The 22,006-nt window shown below is 44.0% G+C and overlaps 1 protein-coding gene across 14 annotated transcripts in view; it reads right to left on the bottom strand.

Annotated features, from left to right (window-relative positions):
• Positions 1-22,006, bottom strand: part of LOC139406588 (nuclear factor 1 C-type-like) — a 122,583-nt gene that overhangs the window by 70,305 nt on the left and 30,272 nt on the right. For all 14 annotated transcript variants that reach the window (XM_071149342.1, XM_071149336.1, XM_071149338.1 and 11 more), the window contains exon 2: positions 14,757-15,288. In XM_071149342.1, coding sequence (XP_071005443.1) covers positions 14,757-15,288 — 532 coding nt within the window. The remainder of the gene's footprint in view (positions 1-14,756; positions 15,289-22,006) is intronic.

Here is a 22,006-nt window from a genome sequence, read left to right as displayed (position 1 = left end):
AAGTGAAAAATAAGAGAACAATGAAAACCACAAACGTGCTCAGCCAAACAGTCCGACCACACTCCTCCTGGGTACAGGCAGACAGACATGGGGGTGAAGAGGCATACAGAGCATAAGAGAACTAGTAATGTTGAGTAGCTGAGGTCGGGGAACAGAAACAGAAGTCACCTATACGTGTACAGCATATTAGAAGAGAATTACAAGGAAAAGTTTCACATTTTCTGTAAAATTAGAGTGGTCTGAATGGGGAGTGGAAAACTGAAAACTAGCTGTTATTGGCAGAAAGGTTTGGAACTCTCTTTCTTATTGGTCTATTAACTAATTTACCGCCTGGTGATGTCACCAGGCAGGCCAAAACTCCATCCCACCAAAACAGGCAGAAATTTCAAACAGCTCTTACACTAAAAGGGTATTATCATCATTTTCACAATGTCACATTATTATTCCAACCTCACAGTGTGAAAATAAATCTAAAATACAGAAAAATCTAATTTTGGACTGCACCTGGCCTTTAACTTACAGAAAATCAAAGTTGACAGATCCTTGCACAGAAAAAAAAAACTCAACGGAGGGAGTTTGCACTCTAGCGATTCCTGTGGCGGGCTGGGCGCATGCACGCTGACACGGTCGACAGTTGTATGGTGTTTCCTCTGACACATTGGTGTGGCTGGCTTCCGGGTTAAGGAGGTATTGTGTCAAGAAGCAGTGCGTCTTGGCTGGGTTGCTCTCGACCTTCACCTCTCCTGAGTCTGTATGGGAGTTTCAGCTATGGGACAGATGGATAGAGGGCGAAATTGGGGGGGGGGGGAGTCTTTTTTTTTCTTTTTTATCTCGTGTGCCGGACTGAAGTACTTTGCCCCATGTTGAGCTATACCATGATATCAACTGAGGTTAACTCAGGCCCAAGCCTGCTGTGGCTCATATGAGAGCTCTTATGCACAAAACAACATTCTACAGATGTAGACAGTGAATTAAGCCGACAGAAAAAGGCAATTAATAGATATGGACATGATAAACCAGGCTGAAGCTAAAGAATTTGACTCTCTGTCCCTCTCCCTTTTCTCAGTTTATGGAAGAAAACCAGATCAGATCACATTAGAGTTAAGGAAGGATGTGCATGACAATTGAAGATACATGTAGTTAAATACAAGATTAATGGGTAACTAACTTCTACTTCTAGTATGGGTGTGCAATGCTGGGTTTGTAAATTGTGTAAAACGCAACACGGTATTGTGCAACTGTTTCACATTGTTAAGGGGTGAGCTGACAAGTTTAGTATTTTTGATTTTACAGTCAGATAAGGCCCAATAGATCATACCCAAATGTCAGTTCAGAAATGCGTGAGATTAACAGCCATGTTTCTCTTTGTTGGTTTTGGTGAACAACTTCCATAAAGGGACTGAACCCATCACTCTGACTGTACCACATGTTGTCTGTTTTGTCATATGGCTCATGTGTAACATCAGCGGGTTTGGCTCACCCCTACATATGAAGTCACACACACACACACTGTAGGCAAGAAGGAGAGATTGAGAACTGGAAACAGATGGATAGAGGGTGAAAAGCGAGATAGAAAGAGGAGGAGGAGGAATTATTGCTGCCAGCTGTGAGCCTAGCTATTACAATCCCACATGAAATTGTCAGTGCCTATTTAGTCCATAGGGAACATATATTCAAAGGTCATGATGGTTGGAGAGAAATAAAAAACACACCTCATTCACAGACTGTAAATTACAACTCATAGTGTACATTTGGACTGGAGAGAAACTGCAATTGTTATTGTCGAACTGTAAACGACTTGCCCCCAAGACACACTTGACTGTCAAGATGACCATACCAAGCCTAATGGGGGCATATTTGAGTTGAACTTTCAGAGCTCCAAAACATCTTCACAAACTAAAACATCCACTACACTGAAGAGTCGCAGACGCATTCTCAGCGCAATGTTACTAAAAGATTCAGTTTGTGTTCAGTTTCAGTTCAAATACTGATCTAAATAGTAACTCCTCACTTTACAGTAGTTCAGCCTTTTAACCTCCACTAAATTCCAATCCTGCTATTTCCAACAACAGTCCCTCTGCAAAGCAACCACTTCTGGTTCATTTGGCTGTCAAAGTAGTCTGCAATCTCCCTGTTTAACTGCAGGGATTAAAGGAAGGGTCTTAATTGCTTCCTTTGAGAGCAGAAAAGATTAGATCAAGGGAGATGATGAGGCGATGATGAGGCCAACGAGAAACTAGGCCGAGACACAGGGTCTCGTAGGATTCTCCCACCAAATGAAGAAATATGGGCATTTACAGACTCATTTACAGACTCGTACATTCATTGGTTCTATGTAGGACTTTTCCAGGAATTTAGAGTGTACTCATTAGACATGTTGGAGAGTAAATAGCTTGCCTTAATAAACGTATCATATCCATCCAAATCTAGACCATTAGGTGATGTACTGAAGACTTCGCCACACTCCCAGAAAGTCAAACTATCACATATCTAGGAGAAGGAACGTTTCTTACATTCTTCAGAACATTATTCACGATCCTCGGCTGACAAGCGTACTGAACTTCCCCACCTACAAAAACAATAGAGAAAGCACTGAGGCTTTATTTTGAACTCACTGAACTATACAGCAATCAATTTATTCTACTTCGTTTTTATAACGCACCCGTGTCAAACAACAGCTCTGTTTTCAAAGGGAATGCAAATGCACTATGGGTGGAGTGGTGTGTAGAGGGGGGTGGGTGGGTGTTGTGGTACAAACTGTTTATGCTTTCAATCTGTATTGGAATCTGTGTTGGAGCTGTATTGGAGCTAACTGTTCTTTCTGCCATTCAACTACCATGCTTTCTGAGGGGCTATCTAATAGACGTGTTTCCTGTTCTTCTCCTTGGATAGATATGGGGTCAGTCCTGGTGAAGTGTGGGTATCCAGAACATGTGCTTTCATCTGTGATTCCCCTGAGTGTGAGTGTGTGTGTGTTTGTGTGTGTGTATGTGTGTGTGTGTGTGAGCACCTTCTCCCCGAACACTGAAAGGAGGCCAGAATGTAGGCTAGGTCTCAGTGAGTGGGAGAACCTGCCAAGTCTTTCTCTGGAAACTCTCTCCGTCTGAGAGGAGCAGCAGCACTCCATGTCTGCCTTTCATCTGTCACTTCTATCCTTCAGCGCTTTGATCAGCTCCAACGCTACCGACACTCTGAGGCCTGGAGGCTGGAGGCCTGCTTCTAGCCATCACCTACAACAGGCTTCACAGAGGCTACGAGGGAGGAGAGGACCAAGATGAGTTTATGTTAGCCTCCAACGTGAGCTTCTTCTCAGCTTCTTCTAATCTGTCGGGGACACAGTCTAGCAAAGCTGAAACAAAGAGCCTGGACCATTCACAGCCAATAGCTTCATGAAATGACTTCTTTTTTTTGCTTTGATATACTGTATTGTTGTAGATGTAGACTGTTACAAACTAATTGTGGCCGAGATTGCATTATTTCTCTAGTGACATCGCTGCATGACGGGGCGGCAGGTCACCTAGTGGTTAGAGAGGGGGGGGACAGTTAGCCTAGTGGTTAGAGAGGGGGGGGGGGGGGGGGGGGCAGGTAGCCTAGTGGTTAGAGAGGGGGGGCAGGTAGCCTAGTGGTTAGAGAGGGGGTGGCAGGTAGCCTAGTGGTTAGAGGGGGGGGGGGGGGGGTGGCAGGTAGCCTAGTGGTTAGAGAGGGGGTGGCAGGTAGCCTAGTGGTTAGAGAGGGGGGGCGGTAGGTCGCCTAGTGGTTAGAGAGGGGGTGGCAGGTCGCCTAGTGGTTAGAGAGGGGGTGGCAGGTAGCCTAGTGGTTAGAGAGGGGGTGGCAGGTAGCCTAGTGGTTAGAGAGAGGGTGGCAGGTAGCCTAGTGGTTAGAGAGGGGGTGGCAGGTAGCCTAGTGGTTAGAGAGGGGTTGGCAGGTAGCCTAGTGGTTAGAGAGGGGTTGGCAGGTAGCCTAGTGGTTAGAGAGGGGGTGGCAGGTAGCCTAGTGGTTAGAGCGTTGGGCCAGTAACCGAAAGGTTTGCAGATCGAATCCCCGAGCTGACAAGGTAAAAATCTGTCGTTCTGCCCCTGAACGAGGCAGTTAACCCACTGTTCCTAGGCTGTCATTGTAAATATGAATTTGTTCTTAACTGACAAGCCTAGTTAAATAAAGATACAAAAACAAATGGCTTGGAATAAGTTATGAGACAATTGGGACAAAAAATGTGCATTCTGACCATAGAAAGACAAGATAAAGGTATGTCTCATCATCTACAACAACGTATGGATGCAGATAGGTCATCAACCTCTGAGAAGTGACTTCTCATGTCTCATTTCCCCAACCACATGAAAGCAACTCAAAGTTATGCTCTGTAAAACAGAAACCTCACTGGGTTAGGGAGTCCTGCGTCATAAACCCATAAGTGCGTCTGTGGGAAGTTTCACTCTGAGTGTTTGTTTACTGTACACATACAGTGTAATACCATAAATGACAGAGGGCAGCTGAAAACCGGATGCTTCACAAGGTTACAGTCCCTCTACTGAATGAATGTACTGTGCAAAGTTGGAAACAATGTGACTGTTGTGTGTCAAATTGTCACTAATATGATAATGATCTAACTGTATTTACTCAAGATGGGGAAAAGTTCTTAGTGTACGTTCCCATTAGACAGGACTATGATGTACATATACTGTAAATAACACTGGCTGAGAATGAGAAGTGCTTTATATTAATGTAAACCTTTAGGACCCAGGACTAATGAAAATAAACATCTCCCCTGCTCCAGTACTGGGCCATGGCACTCGGGTTTGGGGAGGCTGTTGGATTGGCCAGCTGCTCTGCGGCTACAGTAAGGTCCTGGAGGTTTTCAAGAGATTTCATTAGAAACATCAACAGTGGGAGAAGCAGGGCGGCCAGCTGAATTAGCTTCTTTCGAACCATGATTCATGGAATCAGGTGGTTTACTGAGTGACTGGAATGAGAGTATAAACAACAGCTCCAGGACTTGAGGCTTATTTTCCTCTGATACACAGGCGTAACGTAACACGGCTCTGTGGAGAGGATTCTGACGAGTGACGCCTGACACCCTCCCCCAAATAACAGTCTGGCAGTGTCGGGACAAGGCGACTCAATGAAGCTGTCTTTCTGTATGACAACAGCTGCACATAGATTCTGATTAAAAAAAAGATATATTGAGACTGTGAGACCTCCTCACTCTCTCTATATATGTCTGCCAAACTCCCCTGTCCTCCCTCTCCTTCCCTCAATCCAACACTTTCTCTCTTTCTCTTTTGTGAATAGCTGGGAGTTGGGAAAGAGATTCCCAGTCGTTGTTTGGCCTGAATAGAGGGACCTGGAGGAGAGGTAACCTCCGATTCCCAGAGAGACTGATGGCCTCATCGCCTCCACACAGGATCACTACTCAAATCCACTTCTCCTCAGCTCAAATTAGCTGTGGTGGGGAGCCCTGCTCTGCTCTGCTCTGTCTGACCAGACCACAGGGCCTGGGATAGACCAGGAAGGGAGGGAGGGAGCCTAATGTTAGGTCACTTACGTCCCACCCTTCCCAGCAATTAGGGAGCATATGAGTCTGCAGCTGGTCTGGAGCTGAAAAACAGCAATGGGAGGGTGTTAGCACCAGCAGTCTATACCAGGGTTTCCCAGACTCTGTCTTGGTCCTAGCACGACACAGCTGATTCAAATATCCAACTCATCATCAAGCTGTGTAGTGCTAGGACAAAACCCAAAATGTTCACCCAGGGGGGCCCCAGGACCGAGTTTGGGAAACACTGGTCTGTACCACCTAGACTAGAGAAAACGTTGCTGCCTGCCTGACTGCCAGGCATCACTGATGGTGAGCTGTTTGTTAGCTGTAATGTTATGAGTAACGTTATGAGTGGGGTTTCAGCAGCACAGAGAGGATTTGGTCTCATAATGGTTTGGTGGGGGTGTTAAATAGCACACAGAGACAGGGAATCAGAAAGCCCTGTTATAACACAAAGACAGGGAATCAGAAAGCACTGTTATAACACAGAGACAGGGAATCAGAAAGCACTGTTATAACACAGAGACAGGGAATCAGAAAGCACTGTTATAACACAGAGACAGGGAATCAGAAAGCACTGTTATAGCACAGAGACAGGGAATCAGAAAGCACTGTTATAGCACAGAGACAGGGAATCAGAAAGCACTGTTATAACACAGAGACAGGGAATCAGAAAGCACTGTTATAGCACAGAGACAGGGAATCAGAAAGCCCTGTTATAACACAGAGACAGGGAATCAGAAAGCACTGTTATAACACAGAGACAGGGAATCATAAAGCACTGTTATAACACAGAGACAGGGAATCAGAAAGCACTGTTATAACACAGAGACAGGGAATCGGAAAGCACTGTTATAACACAGAGACAGGGAATCAGAAAAGCACTGTTATAACACAGAGACAGGGAATCAGAAAAGCACTGTTATAACACAGAGACAGAAAATCAGAAAGCCTCAAAGCACTCTGCTTGAAAATGTCAAATATAATCCTCCTATCTCATTAGACTCTCCAAATATTATTGAGCTTGTTGAGTGGAATTTGTTATTGATAACTACAAATAAAAACACTTGTGGTAGGTAGATATACACTCTATGGTCTATATATACACCTGTTTGGGCCTAAGTTCGAATGAAATTGATCACCAGTCATCGCAAGGCCTACTACTTTAAATGGTTCAATAACCATTGGCCCTAAATTCTGAAGTATAAAGTTGAGAACCTGAAAAGCATCTGAAAACAGTATCTGCATTCAATTTTTTATTTTTTAGACAAAGAAAACAAGTGTTCTTTTGGACGTGTTACTAAATCCAAGTCCTCATTTAAAGATCATGATTTGAGTCCAAATGAACAGATATTGATGTATACCTAAGACCCCTTGCTGTGCTAAAATTATACTTTAATGCAAACACAAAGATCTCTTTAGAAAGCCAATGAGTAACAAAAACAGCATATCTCTAATTGAGTCAGTGTTGCATGGTGCTACTAGTAATCAGACACATTAGTATACTTACGCCTCTGACAGTTTGCCTATCTGAGTTCTCTCACATGTCCACTGACACCTCTCCAATGCAGAGAGCCGCTCCAATGCAGAGAGCCGCTCCAATACAGAGAGCCTCTCCAATGCAGAGAGCCGCTCCAATGCAGAGAGCCGCTCCAAAGCAGAGAGCCGCTCCAATACAGAGAGCCTTTCCAATATAGAGCCCAGACTCAGCACAATGCATGCATTCTGCCAGCACACTCCCAGCTCATCGATCCACTAGATTGATTACCATAGAGCTGCAATGACTTTCCCCCGTGACCTCCCTCTCCTTCTCTCTCTGTGTCTGTGTGCGCGTGTGTGGGTGTCTGTCGTGTGGCTCAGCTGGTAGAACATGGCGCTGGCAATGCCAGGGCTGTATACACTCGATACTGTTAGTGGCTCTGGATAAGAGACTCTGCTAAATGACTCAAATGTAAACATATGAATGTGTGTGTGTGTGTGTGTGTGTGTAAGCCACAGTGGTAATAGGGAAGGATAGGGTTGTGAAGGTGACCACAGTGGAATCACAGCCACAAACTCCCCGCTCTACGTCATTCCATATTGACATATGGAGTCGGGGGGGGGGGGGGGGGGTCAGTCCCATTTACAAGCAGAATGAAAGACTCCTGCCAGGATCATTCTCACCCAGGTGTTATTTCTGTCCACTGGGAATGGGAGCCCTAAGGACCCCAGGTGGTAGACAGAGAGTATCCATAACTACATTTACAGTAAACAAAAGGCAAACTCATATTTGACCATGTAGACTAATGACTTATTTAACTTTAAACATACGTGTTTGAATATTGGTCATTAACACCACTTCCCAATTGAGTCATTCCTATGCTGAACCACGTAGCCTACCAATGAACGTAGCCGGGTTTAAGCCAACATTGACGTTGCTTCAATTAAATGTAAAGGCCATTTATACAGTGCCTTGCGAAAGTATTCGGCCCCCTTGAACTTAGCGACCTTTTGCCACATTTCAGGCTTCAAACATAAAGATATAAAACTGTATTTTTTTGTGAAGAATCAACAACAAGTGGGACACAATCGTGAAGTGGAACGACATTTATTGGATATTTCAAACTTTTTTAACAAATCAAAAACTGAAAAATTGGGCGTGCAAAATTATTCAGCCCCTTTACTTTCAGTGCAGCAAACTCTCTCCAGAAGTTCAGTGAGGATCTCTGAATGATCCAATGTTGACCTAAATGACTAATGATGATAAATACAATCCACCTGTGTGTAATCAAGTCTCCGTATAAATGCACCTGCACTGTGATAGTCTCAGAGGTCCGTTAAAAGTGCAGAGAGCATCATGAAGAACAAGGAACACACCAGGCAGGTCCGAGATACTGTTGTGAAGAAGTTTAAAGCCGGATTTGGATACAAAAAGATTTCCCAAGCTTTAAACATCCCAAGGAGCACTGTGCAAGAGATAATATTGAAATGGAAGGAGTATCAGACCACTGCAAATCTACCAAGACCTGGCCGTCCCTCTAAACTTTCAGCTCATACAAGGAGAAGACTGATCAGAGATGCAGCCAAGAGGCCCATGATCACTCTGGATGAACTGCAGAGATCTACAGCTGAGGTGGGAGACTCTGTCCATAGGACAACAATCAGTAGTATATTGCACAAATCTGGCCTTTATGGAAGAGTGGCAAGAAGAAAGCCATTTCTTAAAGATATCCATAAAAAGTGTTGTTTAAAGTTTGTCACAAGCCACCTGGGAGACACACCAAACATGTGGAAGAAGGTGCTCTGGTCAGATGAAACCAAAATTGAACTTTTTGGCAACAATGCAAAACGTTATGTTTGGCGTAAAAGCAACACAGCTGAACACACCATCCCCACTGTCAAACATGGTGGTGGCAGCATCATGGTTTGGGCCTGCTTTTCTTCAGCAGGGACAGGGAAGATGGTTAAAATTGATGGGAAGATGGATGGAGCCAAATACAGGACCATTCTGGAAGAAAACCTGATGGAGTCTGCAAAAGACCTGAGACTGGGACGGAGATTTGTCTTCCAACAAGACAATGATCCAAAACATAAAGCAAAATCTACAATGGAATGGTTCAAAAATAAACATATCCAGGTGTTAGAATGGCCAAGTCAAAGTCCAGACCTGAATCCAATCGAGAATCTGTGGAAAGAACTGAAAACTGCTGTTCACAAATGCTCTCCATCCAACCTCACTAAGCTTGAGCTGTTTTGCAAGGAGGAATGGGAAAAATGTCAGTCTCTCGATGTGCAAAACTGATAGAGACTTCCCCAGGCGACTTACAGCTGTAATCGCAGCAAAAGGTGGCACTACAAAAATTAACTTAAGGGGGCTGAATAATTTTGCACGCCCAATTTTTAAGTTTTTGATTTGTTAAAAAAGTTTGAAATATCCAAAAAATGTCGTTCCACTTCATGATTGTGTCCCACTTGTTGTTGATTCTTCACAAAAAAATACAGTTTTATATCTTTATGTTTGAAGCCTGAAATGTGGCAAAAGGTCGCAAAGTTCAAGGGGGCCGAATACTTTCGCAAGGCACTGTACTTCATTTTCTTTCCATATCAGTCATACTATTGCACCTTCAAACTACTGGCAGTGATCTTTGATAATAACCAGAGGGGGAAGGCTGGATGCTCACAGTAACATTTGTAGCTGTCCAAGGTGATATAATTAGCTCAAGTGTCTATGACAATCTGTTTCATTGGCTGTTAAATAACTCCAGGTATGAGAGCAGAACACCTCCCCCCCGTCAGAGGAGAACAGCACTGCTGAACTTGACCCTTTGGAGGCCCGCTCCTCCTCCCATCCCTTCTAAATGTCCGTTGCCAGAGCCGCAGAGCACATTCCTCTGTGGCTGTGTTGACTGAACATGCGTGTCTGTGACTGAGCCTGAGAGAGCGGGATCTCTCTGACTCTGAGCCTCTGCAGCAGGAAGCGGCCGCCACAGTGCAGGGTGCAGATTTACGGTATGCTGCTCAACGGTCACAGAGACAACTGTACAGTGTGGTAGTTTAGTGTGTGTGACATAACAGCATAATGTTACAGTGCACACACACAATGTGTTTTTTGTGCAGTGTCGTGGCAGCAGATGGAGGAGTCCGGAGATGGGAGGGGTTCACGGGCAGCTCGAGGCAGAGAGGCTGAGCTCAGATTCTCAGTAAGTGCTCACTTAGAACTTGGCACTGTCTCCTCACAAGAGTGTTTTGTGAAATTGGTCAAACCACCGTACCATCTATTGTGACAATTTTTATGCTATATTGAGTTTAATAAAAAGTCTTCAAACACAAGAAAAATTCAGAATGACAGAAGACAAGTAGAACCTGTTAAAAGAGTTGGCACAGTTACATTGGGTCATCATTTATTATTCTGCAATAAAAACTATTAACACAAATATGAGTAATACGCCAAACAGGGGAGTTGTGTAAACACATTATTGCTGCAAATGAAACTCTGATTAACATAGAGGCAGAAAACAACAAGCTTTAACCCAGCATCATCCTTGGGGATCCAATGCATGCGGGAGTACTGCATTCTGCTCAATTAGTAAAGATACCAAAACACAGGCCAGCAAATGAGCAGAGACCAACACAGCCCAGCTGGTGTTGCTGTTTGATGGCTTAACACTGCTAACACTGCTCTCCCTGTCCAACCCAGAGATGAGATCAGGGAGGGAGGGAGGGAGGAGATGGAGAGAGAGCTCTGATGAAGGAATCAGAGCACAACATATCCTTGGAACTGAAAGGGGGGTCTGTGCCTTTAAGAACAAATGCTGACTGGTTGCCTCTCTGCTCTCCCTCTCTCTCCCCCTCCTTCCTTTCCTTTCCCTCTCTCAGAACTAGCCTCCTCCCTCCCGCCCTCCCTCTTTCTTTGGTCTGAGTGAAAGTGAAAAGCTGCAGCTCCTTATCAGAGTGTTTACAGCCAGGAGTTTGTAGGCTATTAGGCAGGTCAGGTGACAGGGAGGCTGTGCTGCACCATGACCCAGACATCTCAGGGTGAAGGTTGCCTCAGGGAGGGGTGGGGGGGGTGACAGGGTTTACTGGTGGGAGGGGCCAGAGCCAGCCAGGCCAGAGGTAGATCAGTGGCAGACACACAGCCCAGCTAGTTTATTTGGTTCCATGGAAGTTGTGGGAACGTATGTTTTTGGTTCCATATAGGTTGTGGGCCAAAGCTATATGTTTCCTGACTTGTAAAACTGAAGTGAACATTTCGCCTGTTCTGGGAACGTTTATTTTTTAGGTTGCAGGGAGGTTCTGAGAACATTTTACTCTGGTTTCTTTAAAGTTTCTTGGGAGGTTTAATTAACGCTCTGAGAACAGAAATTATAGGTTTTGGAATCACTTAAAACTTTCACTGAATGTTTCATTAAGACTTTTAATAACACTGCCAGCTTATTTTGTTTGAATTTTTTAAAACTCAAAATACAGATAGGACACATGGAAATTCATTTCCTCAGGCATTAATCATGTAAACATATTTGTTTTTGTTTGTGACAAGGCATCAGTGAGAATTGAACATATAATCTTTTGCTCTCGATCGATGGAATTAGTCCAATTCATCACCAGGATGAAGCTAGCATGACATGTTTTTTGCGCATACAAAGCTGTTCATTTTAGTCTCTTCAAACAGACCCCATTTCAAAGGAATCAAGCACTCATTAAGATCAGGTGTGGCCAATTACTGGGTGCGGCCAACACATGTGAACCAACGCAACAAGATAAAGGATAGAGCGAGTTATGTTGATGCTGAGAATGGAATGAATATGTTTTTAAATAACATTCTTAGAACGTTCTCTTAACGTTACTAAAGTTTTTAACATTCTCAGAACAATTTGAGAACATTACTTTAAATAGAACCATGAGGAAACTAGTTTCCTAACCAGTTGACGAACGTTCCTAGAACATTACAAAATTGAAATGAAATGTAACCACATTTGAACTTTTAGGAAATGTTCTGTTAAGGTAATGAAATAAAGTTTCATTAAAATATTTTTTTTTTGTCAACTTCCGTAAATGTGCTGAGAATGTTCCAAAGCCAAGCAACTGTCCTGCTCCATTCCCAGAAAGTTGTGGGAAGGTTGTATGCAAACTAACCATAGGTTAACCACGCTCTCACCAAGCTCTAAGAAACATATGGTTCTCAGAGCATTATGTGCTAGCTGGGATGGTTCTCAGAGCATTATGTGCTAGCTGGGATGGTTCTCAGAGCATTATGTGCTAGCTGGGATGGTTTAATAGCATTATGTGCTAGCTGGGATGGTTCTCAGAGCATTATGTGCTAGCTGGGATGGTTCTCAGAGCATTATGTGCTAGCTGGGATGGTTCTCAGAGCATTATGTGCTAGCTGGGATGGTTCTCAGAGCATTATGTGCTAGCTGGGATGGTTCTCAGAGCATTATGTGCTAGCTGGGATGGTTCTCAGAGCATTATGTGCTAGCTGGGATGGTTCTCATAGCATTATGTGCTAGCTGGGATGGTTCTCAGAGCATTATGTGCTGGCTGGGATGGTTCTCAGAGCATTATGTGCTAGCTGGGATGGTTCTCAGAGCATTATGTGCTAGCTGGGATGGTTCTCAGAGCATTATGTGCTAGCTGGGATGGTTCTCATAGCATTATGTGCTAGCTGGGATGGTTCTCAGAGCATTATGTGCTAGCTGGGATGGTTCTCATTGCATTATGTGCTAGCTGGGATGGTTCTCAGAGCATTATGTGCTAGCTGGGATGGTTCTCATAGCATTATGTGCTAGCTGGGATGGTTCTCAGAGCATTATGTGCTAGCTGGGATGGTTCTCAGAGCATTATGTGCTAGCTGGGATGGTTCTCATAGCATTATGTGCTAGCTGGGATGGTTCTCAGAGCATTATGTGCTAGCTGGGATGGTTCTCATAGCATTATGTGCTAGCTGGGATGGTTCTCAGAGCATTATGTGCTAGCTGGGATGGTTCTCAGAGCATTGTGTGCTAGCTGGGAGCTCACAGCTGAGGACAGAAATAATTTCCAGCACTAGCTCAGCTATCAGGCTTCCCTCTCTTCTCGCTCTCTCTGTCATCTTCCTTTTTCTGTTCACCTCAGGAACAGCCATATTTATTCAATCTAAACAAATACAGCAGATTTTTTTACCTTTATTTAACTAGGCAAATCAGTTAAGAACAAATGTTTATTTACAATGATGGCCTACCGGGAAACAGTGAGTTACCTGCCTTGTTCAGGGGCAGATTGACCAGCACAGAAAGGGGCAGGGGCAAATTGACCTGAGATTGACTAGCACAGAAAGGATTTCAGCTTTAGGCCTATCATATTCAGAGTCAAACGTGGACAAAATCCTAAATAAAAGATGTTAATAATTAAGAAGAAAATAAACTTAAGCTAACAAGCTTGAAAAGTCTTGTAAAAAAAGTATTCAGCTAAGAATGTATAGCAAAATGAAAACAATTACTGAATAATGTAACACACACACACACACACACACACACACACACACACACACACACACACACACACACACACACACACACACACACACACACACACACACACACACAGGCCATAGAGAAGACCCTGTCTGTCTGCTCTGCTCACACACAGAGGGGTTGAGGAGGGTCTTCTGCAGTGCTGATTCCCTGCATTCAGTATATCGTACAGCAAAATAATGATTTTACCTGCATATGGAGCCAATTGCTTCCCATAATATTTCCAAACTGTTTGCATTGTAACATAGGCTGACAGTAGCAGAGGATTTCTTTTTATGATCATAATTGTATTTGATGACAAGCTTTGCTCCTCCCTGCCACTAAAGAGGTCTAATAGAACAGCCTATTCGCTTAATAGTGGGCGCACAGGCTCATCTGGGATTATGTAGGGTGACCTGGCAGGCTGGTTGAGACCTATGGCAGGGGCCAGTGAGGGGCTGCCTCCTCTGATGGGACAGCTCCTTCTTGGCCTTTGCCATGGGCCCCAACCAGCCTGCCAGGTCACCCCACTCTGAGCCAAGTAGCAGAGGATGCAGAGAGTGGCCCTGTCTGATGGCTGCTGGCTCTAGCCCTGAGAGGCACCCTGCCTGCCTGTCTGTGCATCAGCTGGTGCCCAGCTTTCCCCTCTAACTACCAGGCTACACCCTTTTATTAAACACTGTACATTAACACATCTCTGAGGCTGGCGTTCGAAATCCATGCTCATTTAAAATGATTTACACTGTCAGGACTTGGCTCCAGTTCATTTCTCTCTTTCTACTTTCTTCTCTCTCTCTCTCTCTCTCGCGCTAACTATCTGTCTCTCTCGCTCTCCCGGGGTGGCAGGTAGATTAGTGGTTAAGATCACTGGGCCAGTAATTTAAATGTTTCTGGTTCAAATCCCTGAGCTGGCAAGGTGCTAAAATCTGCTGTTCTGCCCTTGAGCAAGGCAGTTAATCCCCATTCAGACAACCCCCCGCACCACTCTGATTCAGAGGGGTTGGGTTAAATGCACAAGACACTATTCAGTTGAATGCATTCAGTTGTACAACCGACTAGGTATCCCCTCACTCTCTCAAGACCAACTTCTACAGTGCTGTGTGACTCAGTAAAGTGGTTGTTCAAAAGATCCTCCACTGAGTCAACAGTTGTTCACTACGCCACAGCATCTGTGTAGACTTCCTCCACTGACATGACACTGATGCAAAAGGAACCGTTGATAAAACACTAGCGAGAATGTGAGTGCAGTGCAGTACCTCTCTCCTGTACGAAGTAGGCCAGGTAGAGGTCCAGCTCCTTGACCGAGACACTGATGTGGTGTGGCTGGACACAGAGGATGGGGTTGTTGCACGGCCCAGCCTTGACCAGGCGCTCTCCGTCCGTGCTCTCCAGCGGGATGCCCTTGAACAGGATGACCATGACCAGGTCCAGCCTCCATACCTTGTCGGCCTGACGCAGGCAGTCGATCCTCCTCATCTTGCCCTTCTGGTCAGGGTTAGAGAGGACACAGCAGGGGGGCTTCTTCCCCGTGATGGACAGCACAAAGTCCTCGCGGCACTCAGGCCGGATGTCCTTGCGCAGTTTGGCCAGCAGACGCGACGCCCACTTCTGCTTGACCTCGGGCTTCTCTCCCAGCAGCTCGTCCTTCACTGCCCGCTCTTCGTCCTTAGTCATCCTTTTCTCGTGCTTCTTGAAGTATTTGCGTTTGCGCGCCTGCAGGTTGAACCAGGTGTAGGCGAAGGCACGCACATGCGGCAGAAGGGCCTCGATGAACGGATGAAACTCATCCTGGATAAGTGGACAAGAAGAAAGGGGTAAGTACTACTTTCTACATAAATGTACCAGAAGCGACCATGCTGTATGAACCGTAACCTATAACAGTGTATACAGTACATGTGTATGGAACCAATTACTGTAAATAAAGAAAAGTGCAACCTTAGTGGTTCTTTGTCTCCATGCTCAGTGGAACACCACCACCAACAGTAATCATTTATTCAATTATGTTTTGTTGATTATTTGCCTTCTTTTGGTCAGATTTTCAACAAACAAAATATACATCTGCATGACTTTGGGGCACCTCACAAGCCACAGTTGCTTTGCTGTTTAGCCCACAACGATTGAGCAATGTTCTCTTGGTATCTCTAATTACTTCCATATTTTCACTGAGCAAAAATCCCATATGCACCAGCCTGCCCTATAAAAGGCATTCAAAGATCATTTGCACATATAATTTGCAAAGCGATATAGTCTAATATATAGGCATGGTGCCTACATTCATGTGTTTGCATGTCTGCAGGTTTAGCCAAACAATGTATAGACTAAGGTTTGTTTATGAGCACATCATAGGCTATAAATGCATGCATATGTATGTATGTGTTTGTTCTTGCTCATGAAGGCCCATTAATTGAGTGTTTGCGTGCAAAGGGGTAAGCCATCCAAATGTAATACAATGTCATTTGCACATACAAGCTGAGTTAAAGATGTATTGCGAGTACAGTGCTCAAATCTGTACAACCCACTTCTCATGCTGCCCTTTAGGTTTTGTGTATTTGCCCTGGTGTCCATGAAGTTTAACCCTTTGTGGAATACCGGTGTCACAATATCAACTCTCCGGTGATCATCATCTCTTTCAATTAACTGTAACATTCCAAAATAGAACATTGTAGGATATCCTTCCTCAAAGGGTTAACGTGTTGGTTAATGGCGTCTCTATGGGCTTCTTGGTGTCCACACAGAGAGGCTGGAGTGGAGTGGAGTGTGAAGGTGCTTCAGAGAGCCCATACAGGCCCTAGGAGCCGGCCCAGGGAGCGTAATTGGACATGACTGTATTACACTGCAGATCTCGTGCAATTAACAGTCTGCAATACTGCTCTCAGAAGCACAACATTTTAAATGCTTCCAGCTTTCTCAACCATGGCATCCTGCTCTGAGCAGACGACATCGGTTTCAGATATATCTATTGTTTTGTTTAAATCATTCCTCCCATACCAACATTACATTTGATCCAGGGATGGCTAGTGTATTATTTTACTACAGTTTGCATTAAATAAAAGATGCATCATGTCCTTGAGGGCATTCTGTATGATAAGGTTTATGCTTTTTGAAGTTTAATCGTAATAAAGCATCTGTGGTGGCAGAGACAGCATCCTTTATTCCACGTTTATTTAGTCTGGCTTCACTGTGTTCCTATTCAGGACAGTTATAAAACAAATATATTGAAAGCAGCGACTCCACTGAGAAGAGGAAACCAGTTGTATACATCCTATTTTAAACAGTAACAGCAGGACAAATTGTGTTTTCATGTCCACTTCACTTATGTCAACTTTATATCTAAACAGGGTTCAAAGAAAAGAGTCGGCTGTAATTTCGGGGTTCAGAGTCCTTTGTCTTGGCCTGCTGAACGCAGAGCGCACATACACAAGTATGTACAATCAGTGCCGGAAGAGGGATCATGGAGAAGAGATAGAGTTACTGTGTAAATGTTCCAAAGCTAACAAGTAGAGCAGAGAGAAACTCTCGTGATAGAAACCAGAGGCCTGGAAACCAGACAGACAATCTGGGGCTTTATGAATTTCCAAAAAGAGAAGGCAATTCAACACTGCCACGGGTACAACAAACTCACAGTATGTCTATTTAACAGTTACATAACGTTTGTTTTTAGTAGAAAACGTTTACAGCAGAGCTGCAGCTCTCCAGTCAAGATGAAGAGAGGTTCGCTTCCATTTCAGGCATTCATAATCATATGTGTTTTAGCCAAATGATAACACCACAAAAGGTTTAGGAGGGAAAAAGACTCAAGATATTGTAACAATTTGAGTACAAGGCCAAGTCCATTTTCAATGTGTGGTATACTTCTCAATTGGGTGCCTATTTTGCCTATTTGTGTCTAGCTCGCACAGACAAGACTCCTGACCATGGATGTTTCCCTGTCTGGCCCATGGATAGAGTTCCTCTCATTAAACACATTGAGCTGGAATATGAACACCAACCACCCCTGCAGCAAAAGTAAACACTAACATACTTTCATTGAGGTTAGTTCCTATTTTTGAAATATTTCCATGACATTTAGAGTGAACTCCAAACGTGCATTTCTGGACTTTAGGGCATGTCCCTCTTTTCCACTTATCCCTGCCTCCCTTTTATGAGGTCCTTGTGTTTTCATAGCTCCCTCCATCCACATACCCCCTAGCTACAGCATCCATCTGTGCAAACTAGACTTTTACAGGCCCCTAATGGTAGCCTCTAGCCACACAAACCTGTCCTTCTTTCACCTGTGCCCTACCGTCTCTCTGTCCCAACCCCACATCAACACGGGACAGTTTCTTAACTGTACAGGTGAATAGAGGTGTGAGACCATCATTTAAAAGTATCCAATAACCTAGTGGTGAAACTAGTGTTGCCTTATCGAACGTTAAGGTAGTGAACGTTATTTATGATAAGGGTTACTTACATGGAGAAAATCGGACCTCTCTGAAATCAAAATGGATGGCCCTCCCCCTAAACCCTCCCTGAAGCTTGAAAAAAAAGAGTGACCCTCACCTATGCCCAAAATAACACCTAAAACAAAGTGGATAGCAGAAAACATGTCTATACCGTTTACCATCACTTCTTGGACAGACCATAGCCTTAGATATGCAGTTTTAAAAACTGTTTTTTGTCCTGTAAGCATTGCATGGCAGCACAGGAATTTTGATAGTGTACAGGGCTGCAGGCCAGAACGTTGTGGGTTTGCAGACCACTGTGGACAAGGGTAGGGGTGGAAAGATCTCCTTTATAGTAAAAGCATTGCATGAGTCTATCATCGTATTTCATGCAATTCTATGTCATTTTACATATTAGCAGAATATTTTTTAATACCACACAAATTACAGAAATTACATGCTAAGAATGGACAGAGAGATAGGTCCATGTGTTCATCTTATCATATTTCTCCAATGCCAAATCAGTGTGACATGTTTGCAAAGAAGCTCTTAAATCTGAGACATCATAAGGAATCTGAGCATGTTACTTGCATAGGTTAGGCCTACCTTTCCACCCCAGACAGATTAAGCCTACTGATGCAGAAGATTTTAAGCTTAAACTGCTGGCTACTCTTCTTCCGTGGCTTAACCCAGCTAGTGTAGGTAACAAGGTAGGTAGGTGTTTCCCTAAATGCTGTCTGGGTTTAAACATCTTCTACACAGAAAGTGAATATCTCAATTCATAGTGACAGAATTAGATTACTTCCAAAGCAAAGTCAATTTTTGTCTCCTCGGCTATAGAAGGTTGTAGCTCAGCGTCTAAATGTCAAAGAACCGAACCAATTATATCCCCTTATGCACCGGAGCCACATCTTTCCCGGGCATTTTACAGCTTGTTTATAGCATACAGCATCGCGGACCTAAGCGCTGTTATAGATAACTTTATATAACCAATCCTTACATTATTCTAAATCTTAAACTAACCATGTGCTTTTTGCCATTTTCTGTAATTAAATGTAAGCCTATGGCATGCATACCTTCTCATACGCTCTCAATTCCAGTTTTGGTTTTAATTCATTTAACAGCCTTCACTGACACAGAGGTAGGCTATTTAAAGAGTGCATGGTGGGTGAAGGAATTGACCGACAAAATCAATGTGTATAGCAGCCTAAAGCTTAATTTCGTCTGTAAAACAGGTAGGCCTACCTCTTATTTATTAAAATAGGAAGACATATCCTCTAACACAAAGCCCTCTTGTTGTTAGTAAAGTCTAATTAAAAATGAGTACGGTGTAAATTAATTACGCCTACTCGAATTTGCCTACTTTCAGCACCATGAGCTGTCCATTTCCGATTGATTGTGCCGCGGCTGCTGCTTCAAGTTTCAGCCCCACAATGTAAGTTATTCGAAACTGGCTTATTGTGAGGTCAATAACTATGACAAATGCATAATGGGCAACAAATACATTGTTTTGAATAAAATATATTAGAGTAGTAGCAAACTATCAAAGTTGACCTCCGGTCCTCCTCATCTTTGCTCTATCCTTCTCAAACTGAACTGAACATAGGCTATAACAGGGATCATCAACTAGATTCAGTCGTGGGCCGATTTGTTCTTGAGCGGATGGTCGGGGGCCAAATTCGGACTTGGGCCGCCAGTTGGGGAACCCTGGGGTTATAGGCTAGTCTGTGCGCAAGATAATGCATTTTTGGACTAGGCCTATCCCCCAAAATAGGCACACTTAATATTGCGTGCCCAGAGTTGAATCAGAGATGAGGGGTGGCATCGGGCACACATCGGTATATAGTCTAATAAGCAACTAATTCTACAACACTGAGAAATATAGACATTTCATCAATTACAAATTACATGACCCTCCCCTGGACTAGATTTAAAAAATACTAAACCCTCCCCTTCACTGAAATTGAAAAAGCATGACCCTCCCCCATTTTCCTCCAGTTAACCATTCTGTAAATGTTGATCCATCCATAACTACAGAATTAAAGATGAGAATGAAAAAGCTGTGCAGAGTAAAGGAGTTGAGGGAAGGAGTTGAGAAGTGGACCCTCTCTCTCCTTTCCATATTGGGCAGGGACCCGCTCCAATGGAATGCTATGGTTTTTCTACAATCAAAATCAGAAGGTTGCCTTGACTTCAGATTTGTTTACACTCTGACGATGAGAATGTTATTGATAAACAGAGGTGATAAATGAGTTCCCATATGGCAGACCGACTGCAGATCTTTGATCAGAGCCTGGGTCTGAAGGCAGCTCAGCGCAGAGCAGAGGCCTGCTAAGATATCTGTCCTGTGCACCTATCAGTTTGGCCATTCAATAGTATTTACTGGTGGCTACTGACTGGAGTCAGAGTGGCCAGAAATAACCTGAGTCCAGAGCCCTGCTCACAGAGGAAAGACATGGCCATCACAGCTGTGTTTGTGCAGTAATTGAATCATTTTGTTTTTGCAGAGCCCAGGGAGATGTGTTTTTATTCCTGCTCGTTGCTCGGATACCATTTTTATTATGTCTTAAACAGAGAATGTAATTTCTTTGCAAATCCTTTTCCGAGGAGACAGGAATCGGAGGGGGAGGTTGGTCTTTCTAGCAAATGAGAGAATGGTGGAGTTGTGGTCAGATGCACAATGTTGCCATGGTCACACTTTGTGCCAAGCACGTGCCACAACCCAAGCAAAGAAAGAGAGGGTGGAAAGTATTCTTACAGTTGATGTAATAACACATCTAAGCTATGGAACTTTCAAATGACTTCTACAGAATCTACCACCTTTGTCATCAGGAAGGTTGGTATAGCCTTACCCTATTTTGCATTGTGAATATTGTAGGTACGGTATTATAACATCAACTTAAACTGAAGAGCTGTATTTTTCCCCCCATATTCTCTTTATCGAGGCAAGTGTGATGTTGAATTCATTATGCTCAGAATTTACACCTTTCTAAGCTTTCATGACAAGAATTCCTCCCTCCACACCCCATCCTGCACTGTAACTACAGCAATCGCCAGAGGCTCTGAATCAAAATGGCAAAATCTCCTTCCCTCTCTCATTTCAATGCTAATGGTCGTAGAATACTAAAACAGCTGATTGCCAAGAAAGCCGAAAAATGCTCTCTGCTAGTACCAAAGGCCTTCTAACCACACTACCAGCCAACTACACCTACAAAAAGGCACAACACTGGAGAGGAGGGAACCAGATTTAGAAGGAAAGCGACGAGGGTGTGACTGGCTAAACACTGACCATCCATGAAAGTGTCTGCAGTGTCCATCTCCTCCAGACCATCAGCACAATTCCACTCTTTTCCTTGGCCAGTTATGGTGTGAAAAGCATCGTTCCCGTCAAGAACAAACGATCAGTAATAACCCCAAGACTGCACCAATCTCACCACTCATCTCTATTACAGGAATGTCCCTGCGTGATACTGAATGTAGATATCTAAATAACTGTTAGCTCCGTTACTGAGTAATAAATAGTTAGGGAAAGTGTGTCGGCCTGTTTCCAGCAGGGCCGTGGTATGGCTGTGCATGTTAAGTGGGTCAAAGGGGATGTTGTGTTGACTTCCAGCAGTGAGTCATCCTGCCTAGTAGCTGCACAATCGCTGAGTCAGCCCTCAGCCACGCACAGTGACAATAGAGGGCAGGGAGGAGGGATGGGCACTGGAACAGAGGCAGCAAGCTACAGAGGAGGGAAGACTCACTGCGGTATTTGGGTTAGCTCACTCTGTCGATCTCCTTCGCTGCCCCACATGGAGGCTACAGCTTTGTGACGGTCTCACAACTATGGAGGTGCTCCGTCAACTGAAAGGGAACATTCTGACCTTTGAAATGTTGATCTAACAAACTGTATTTTGTGTTTTGTCGGTATAAGTTCAGAGTCAAACACACCATACTCACTATGCGGCAGTATGAGTTCAGAGTCAAACACACCATACTCACTATGCGGCAGTATGAGTTCAGAGTCAGACACACCATACTCACTATGCGGCAGTATGAGTTCAGAGTCAAACACACCATACTCACTATGCGGCAGTATGAGT

Source organism: Oncorhynchus clarkii, chromosome 4 (assembly GCF_045791955.1).
Source record: "Oncorhynchus clarkii lewisi isolate Uvic-CL-2024 chromosome 4, UVic_Ocla_1.0, whole genome shotgun sequence".
Classification (NCBI taxonomy): Eukaryota; Metazoa; Chordata; class Actinopteri; order Salmoniformes; family Salmonidae; genus Oncorhynchus; species Oncorhynchus clarkii.
The sequence above is the reverse complement of the archived record's forward strand: the minus strand, read 5'-3'. Positions and strand labels throughout refer to the sequence as shown.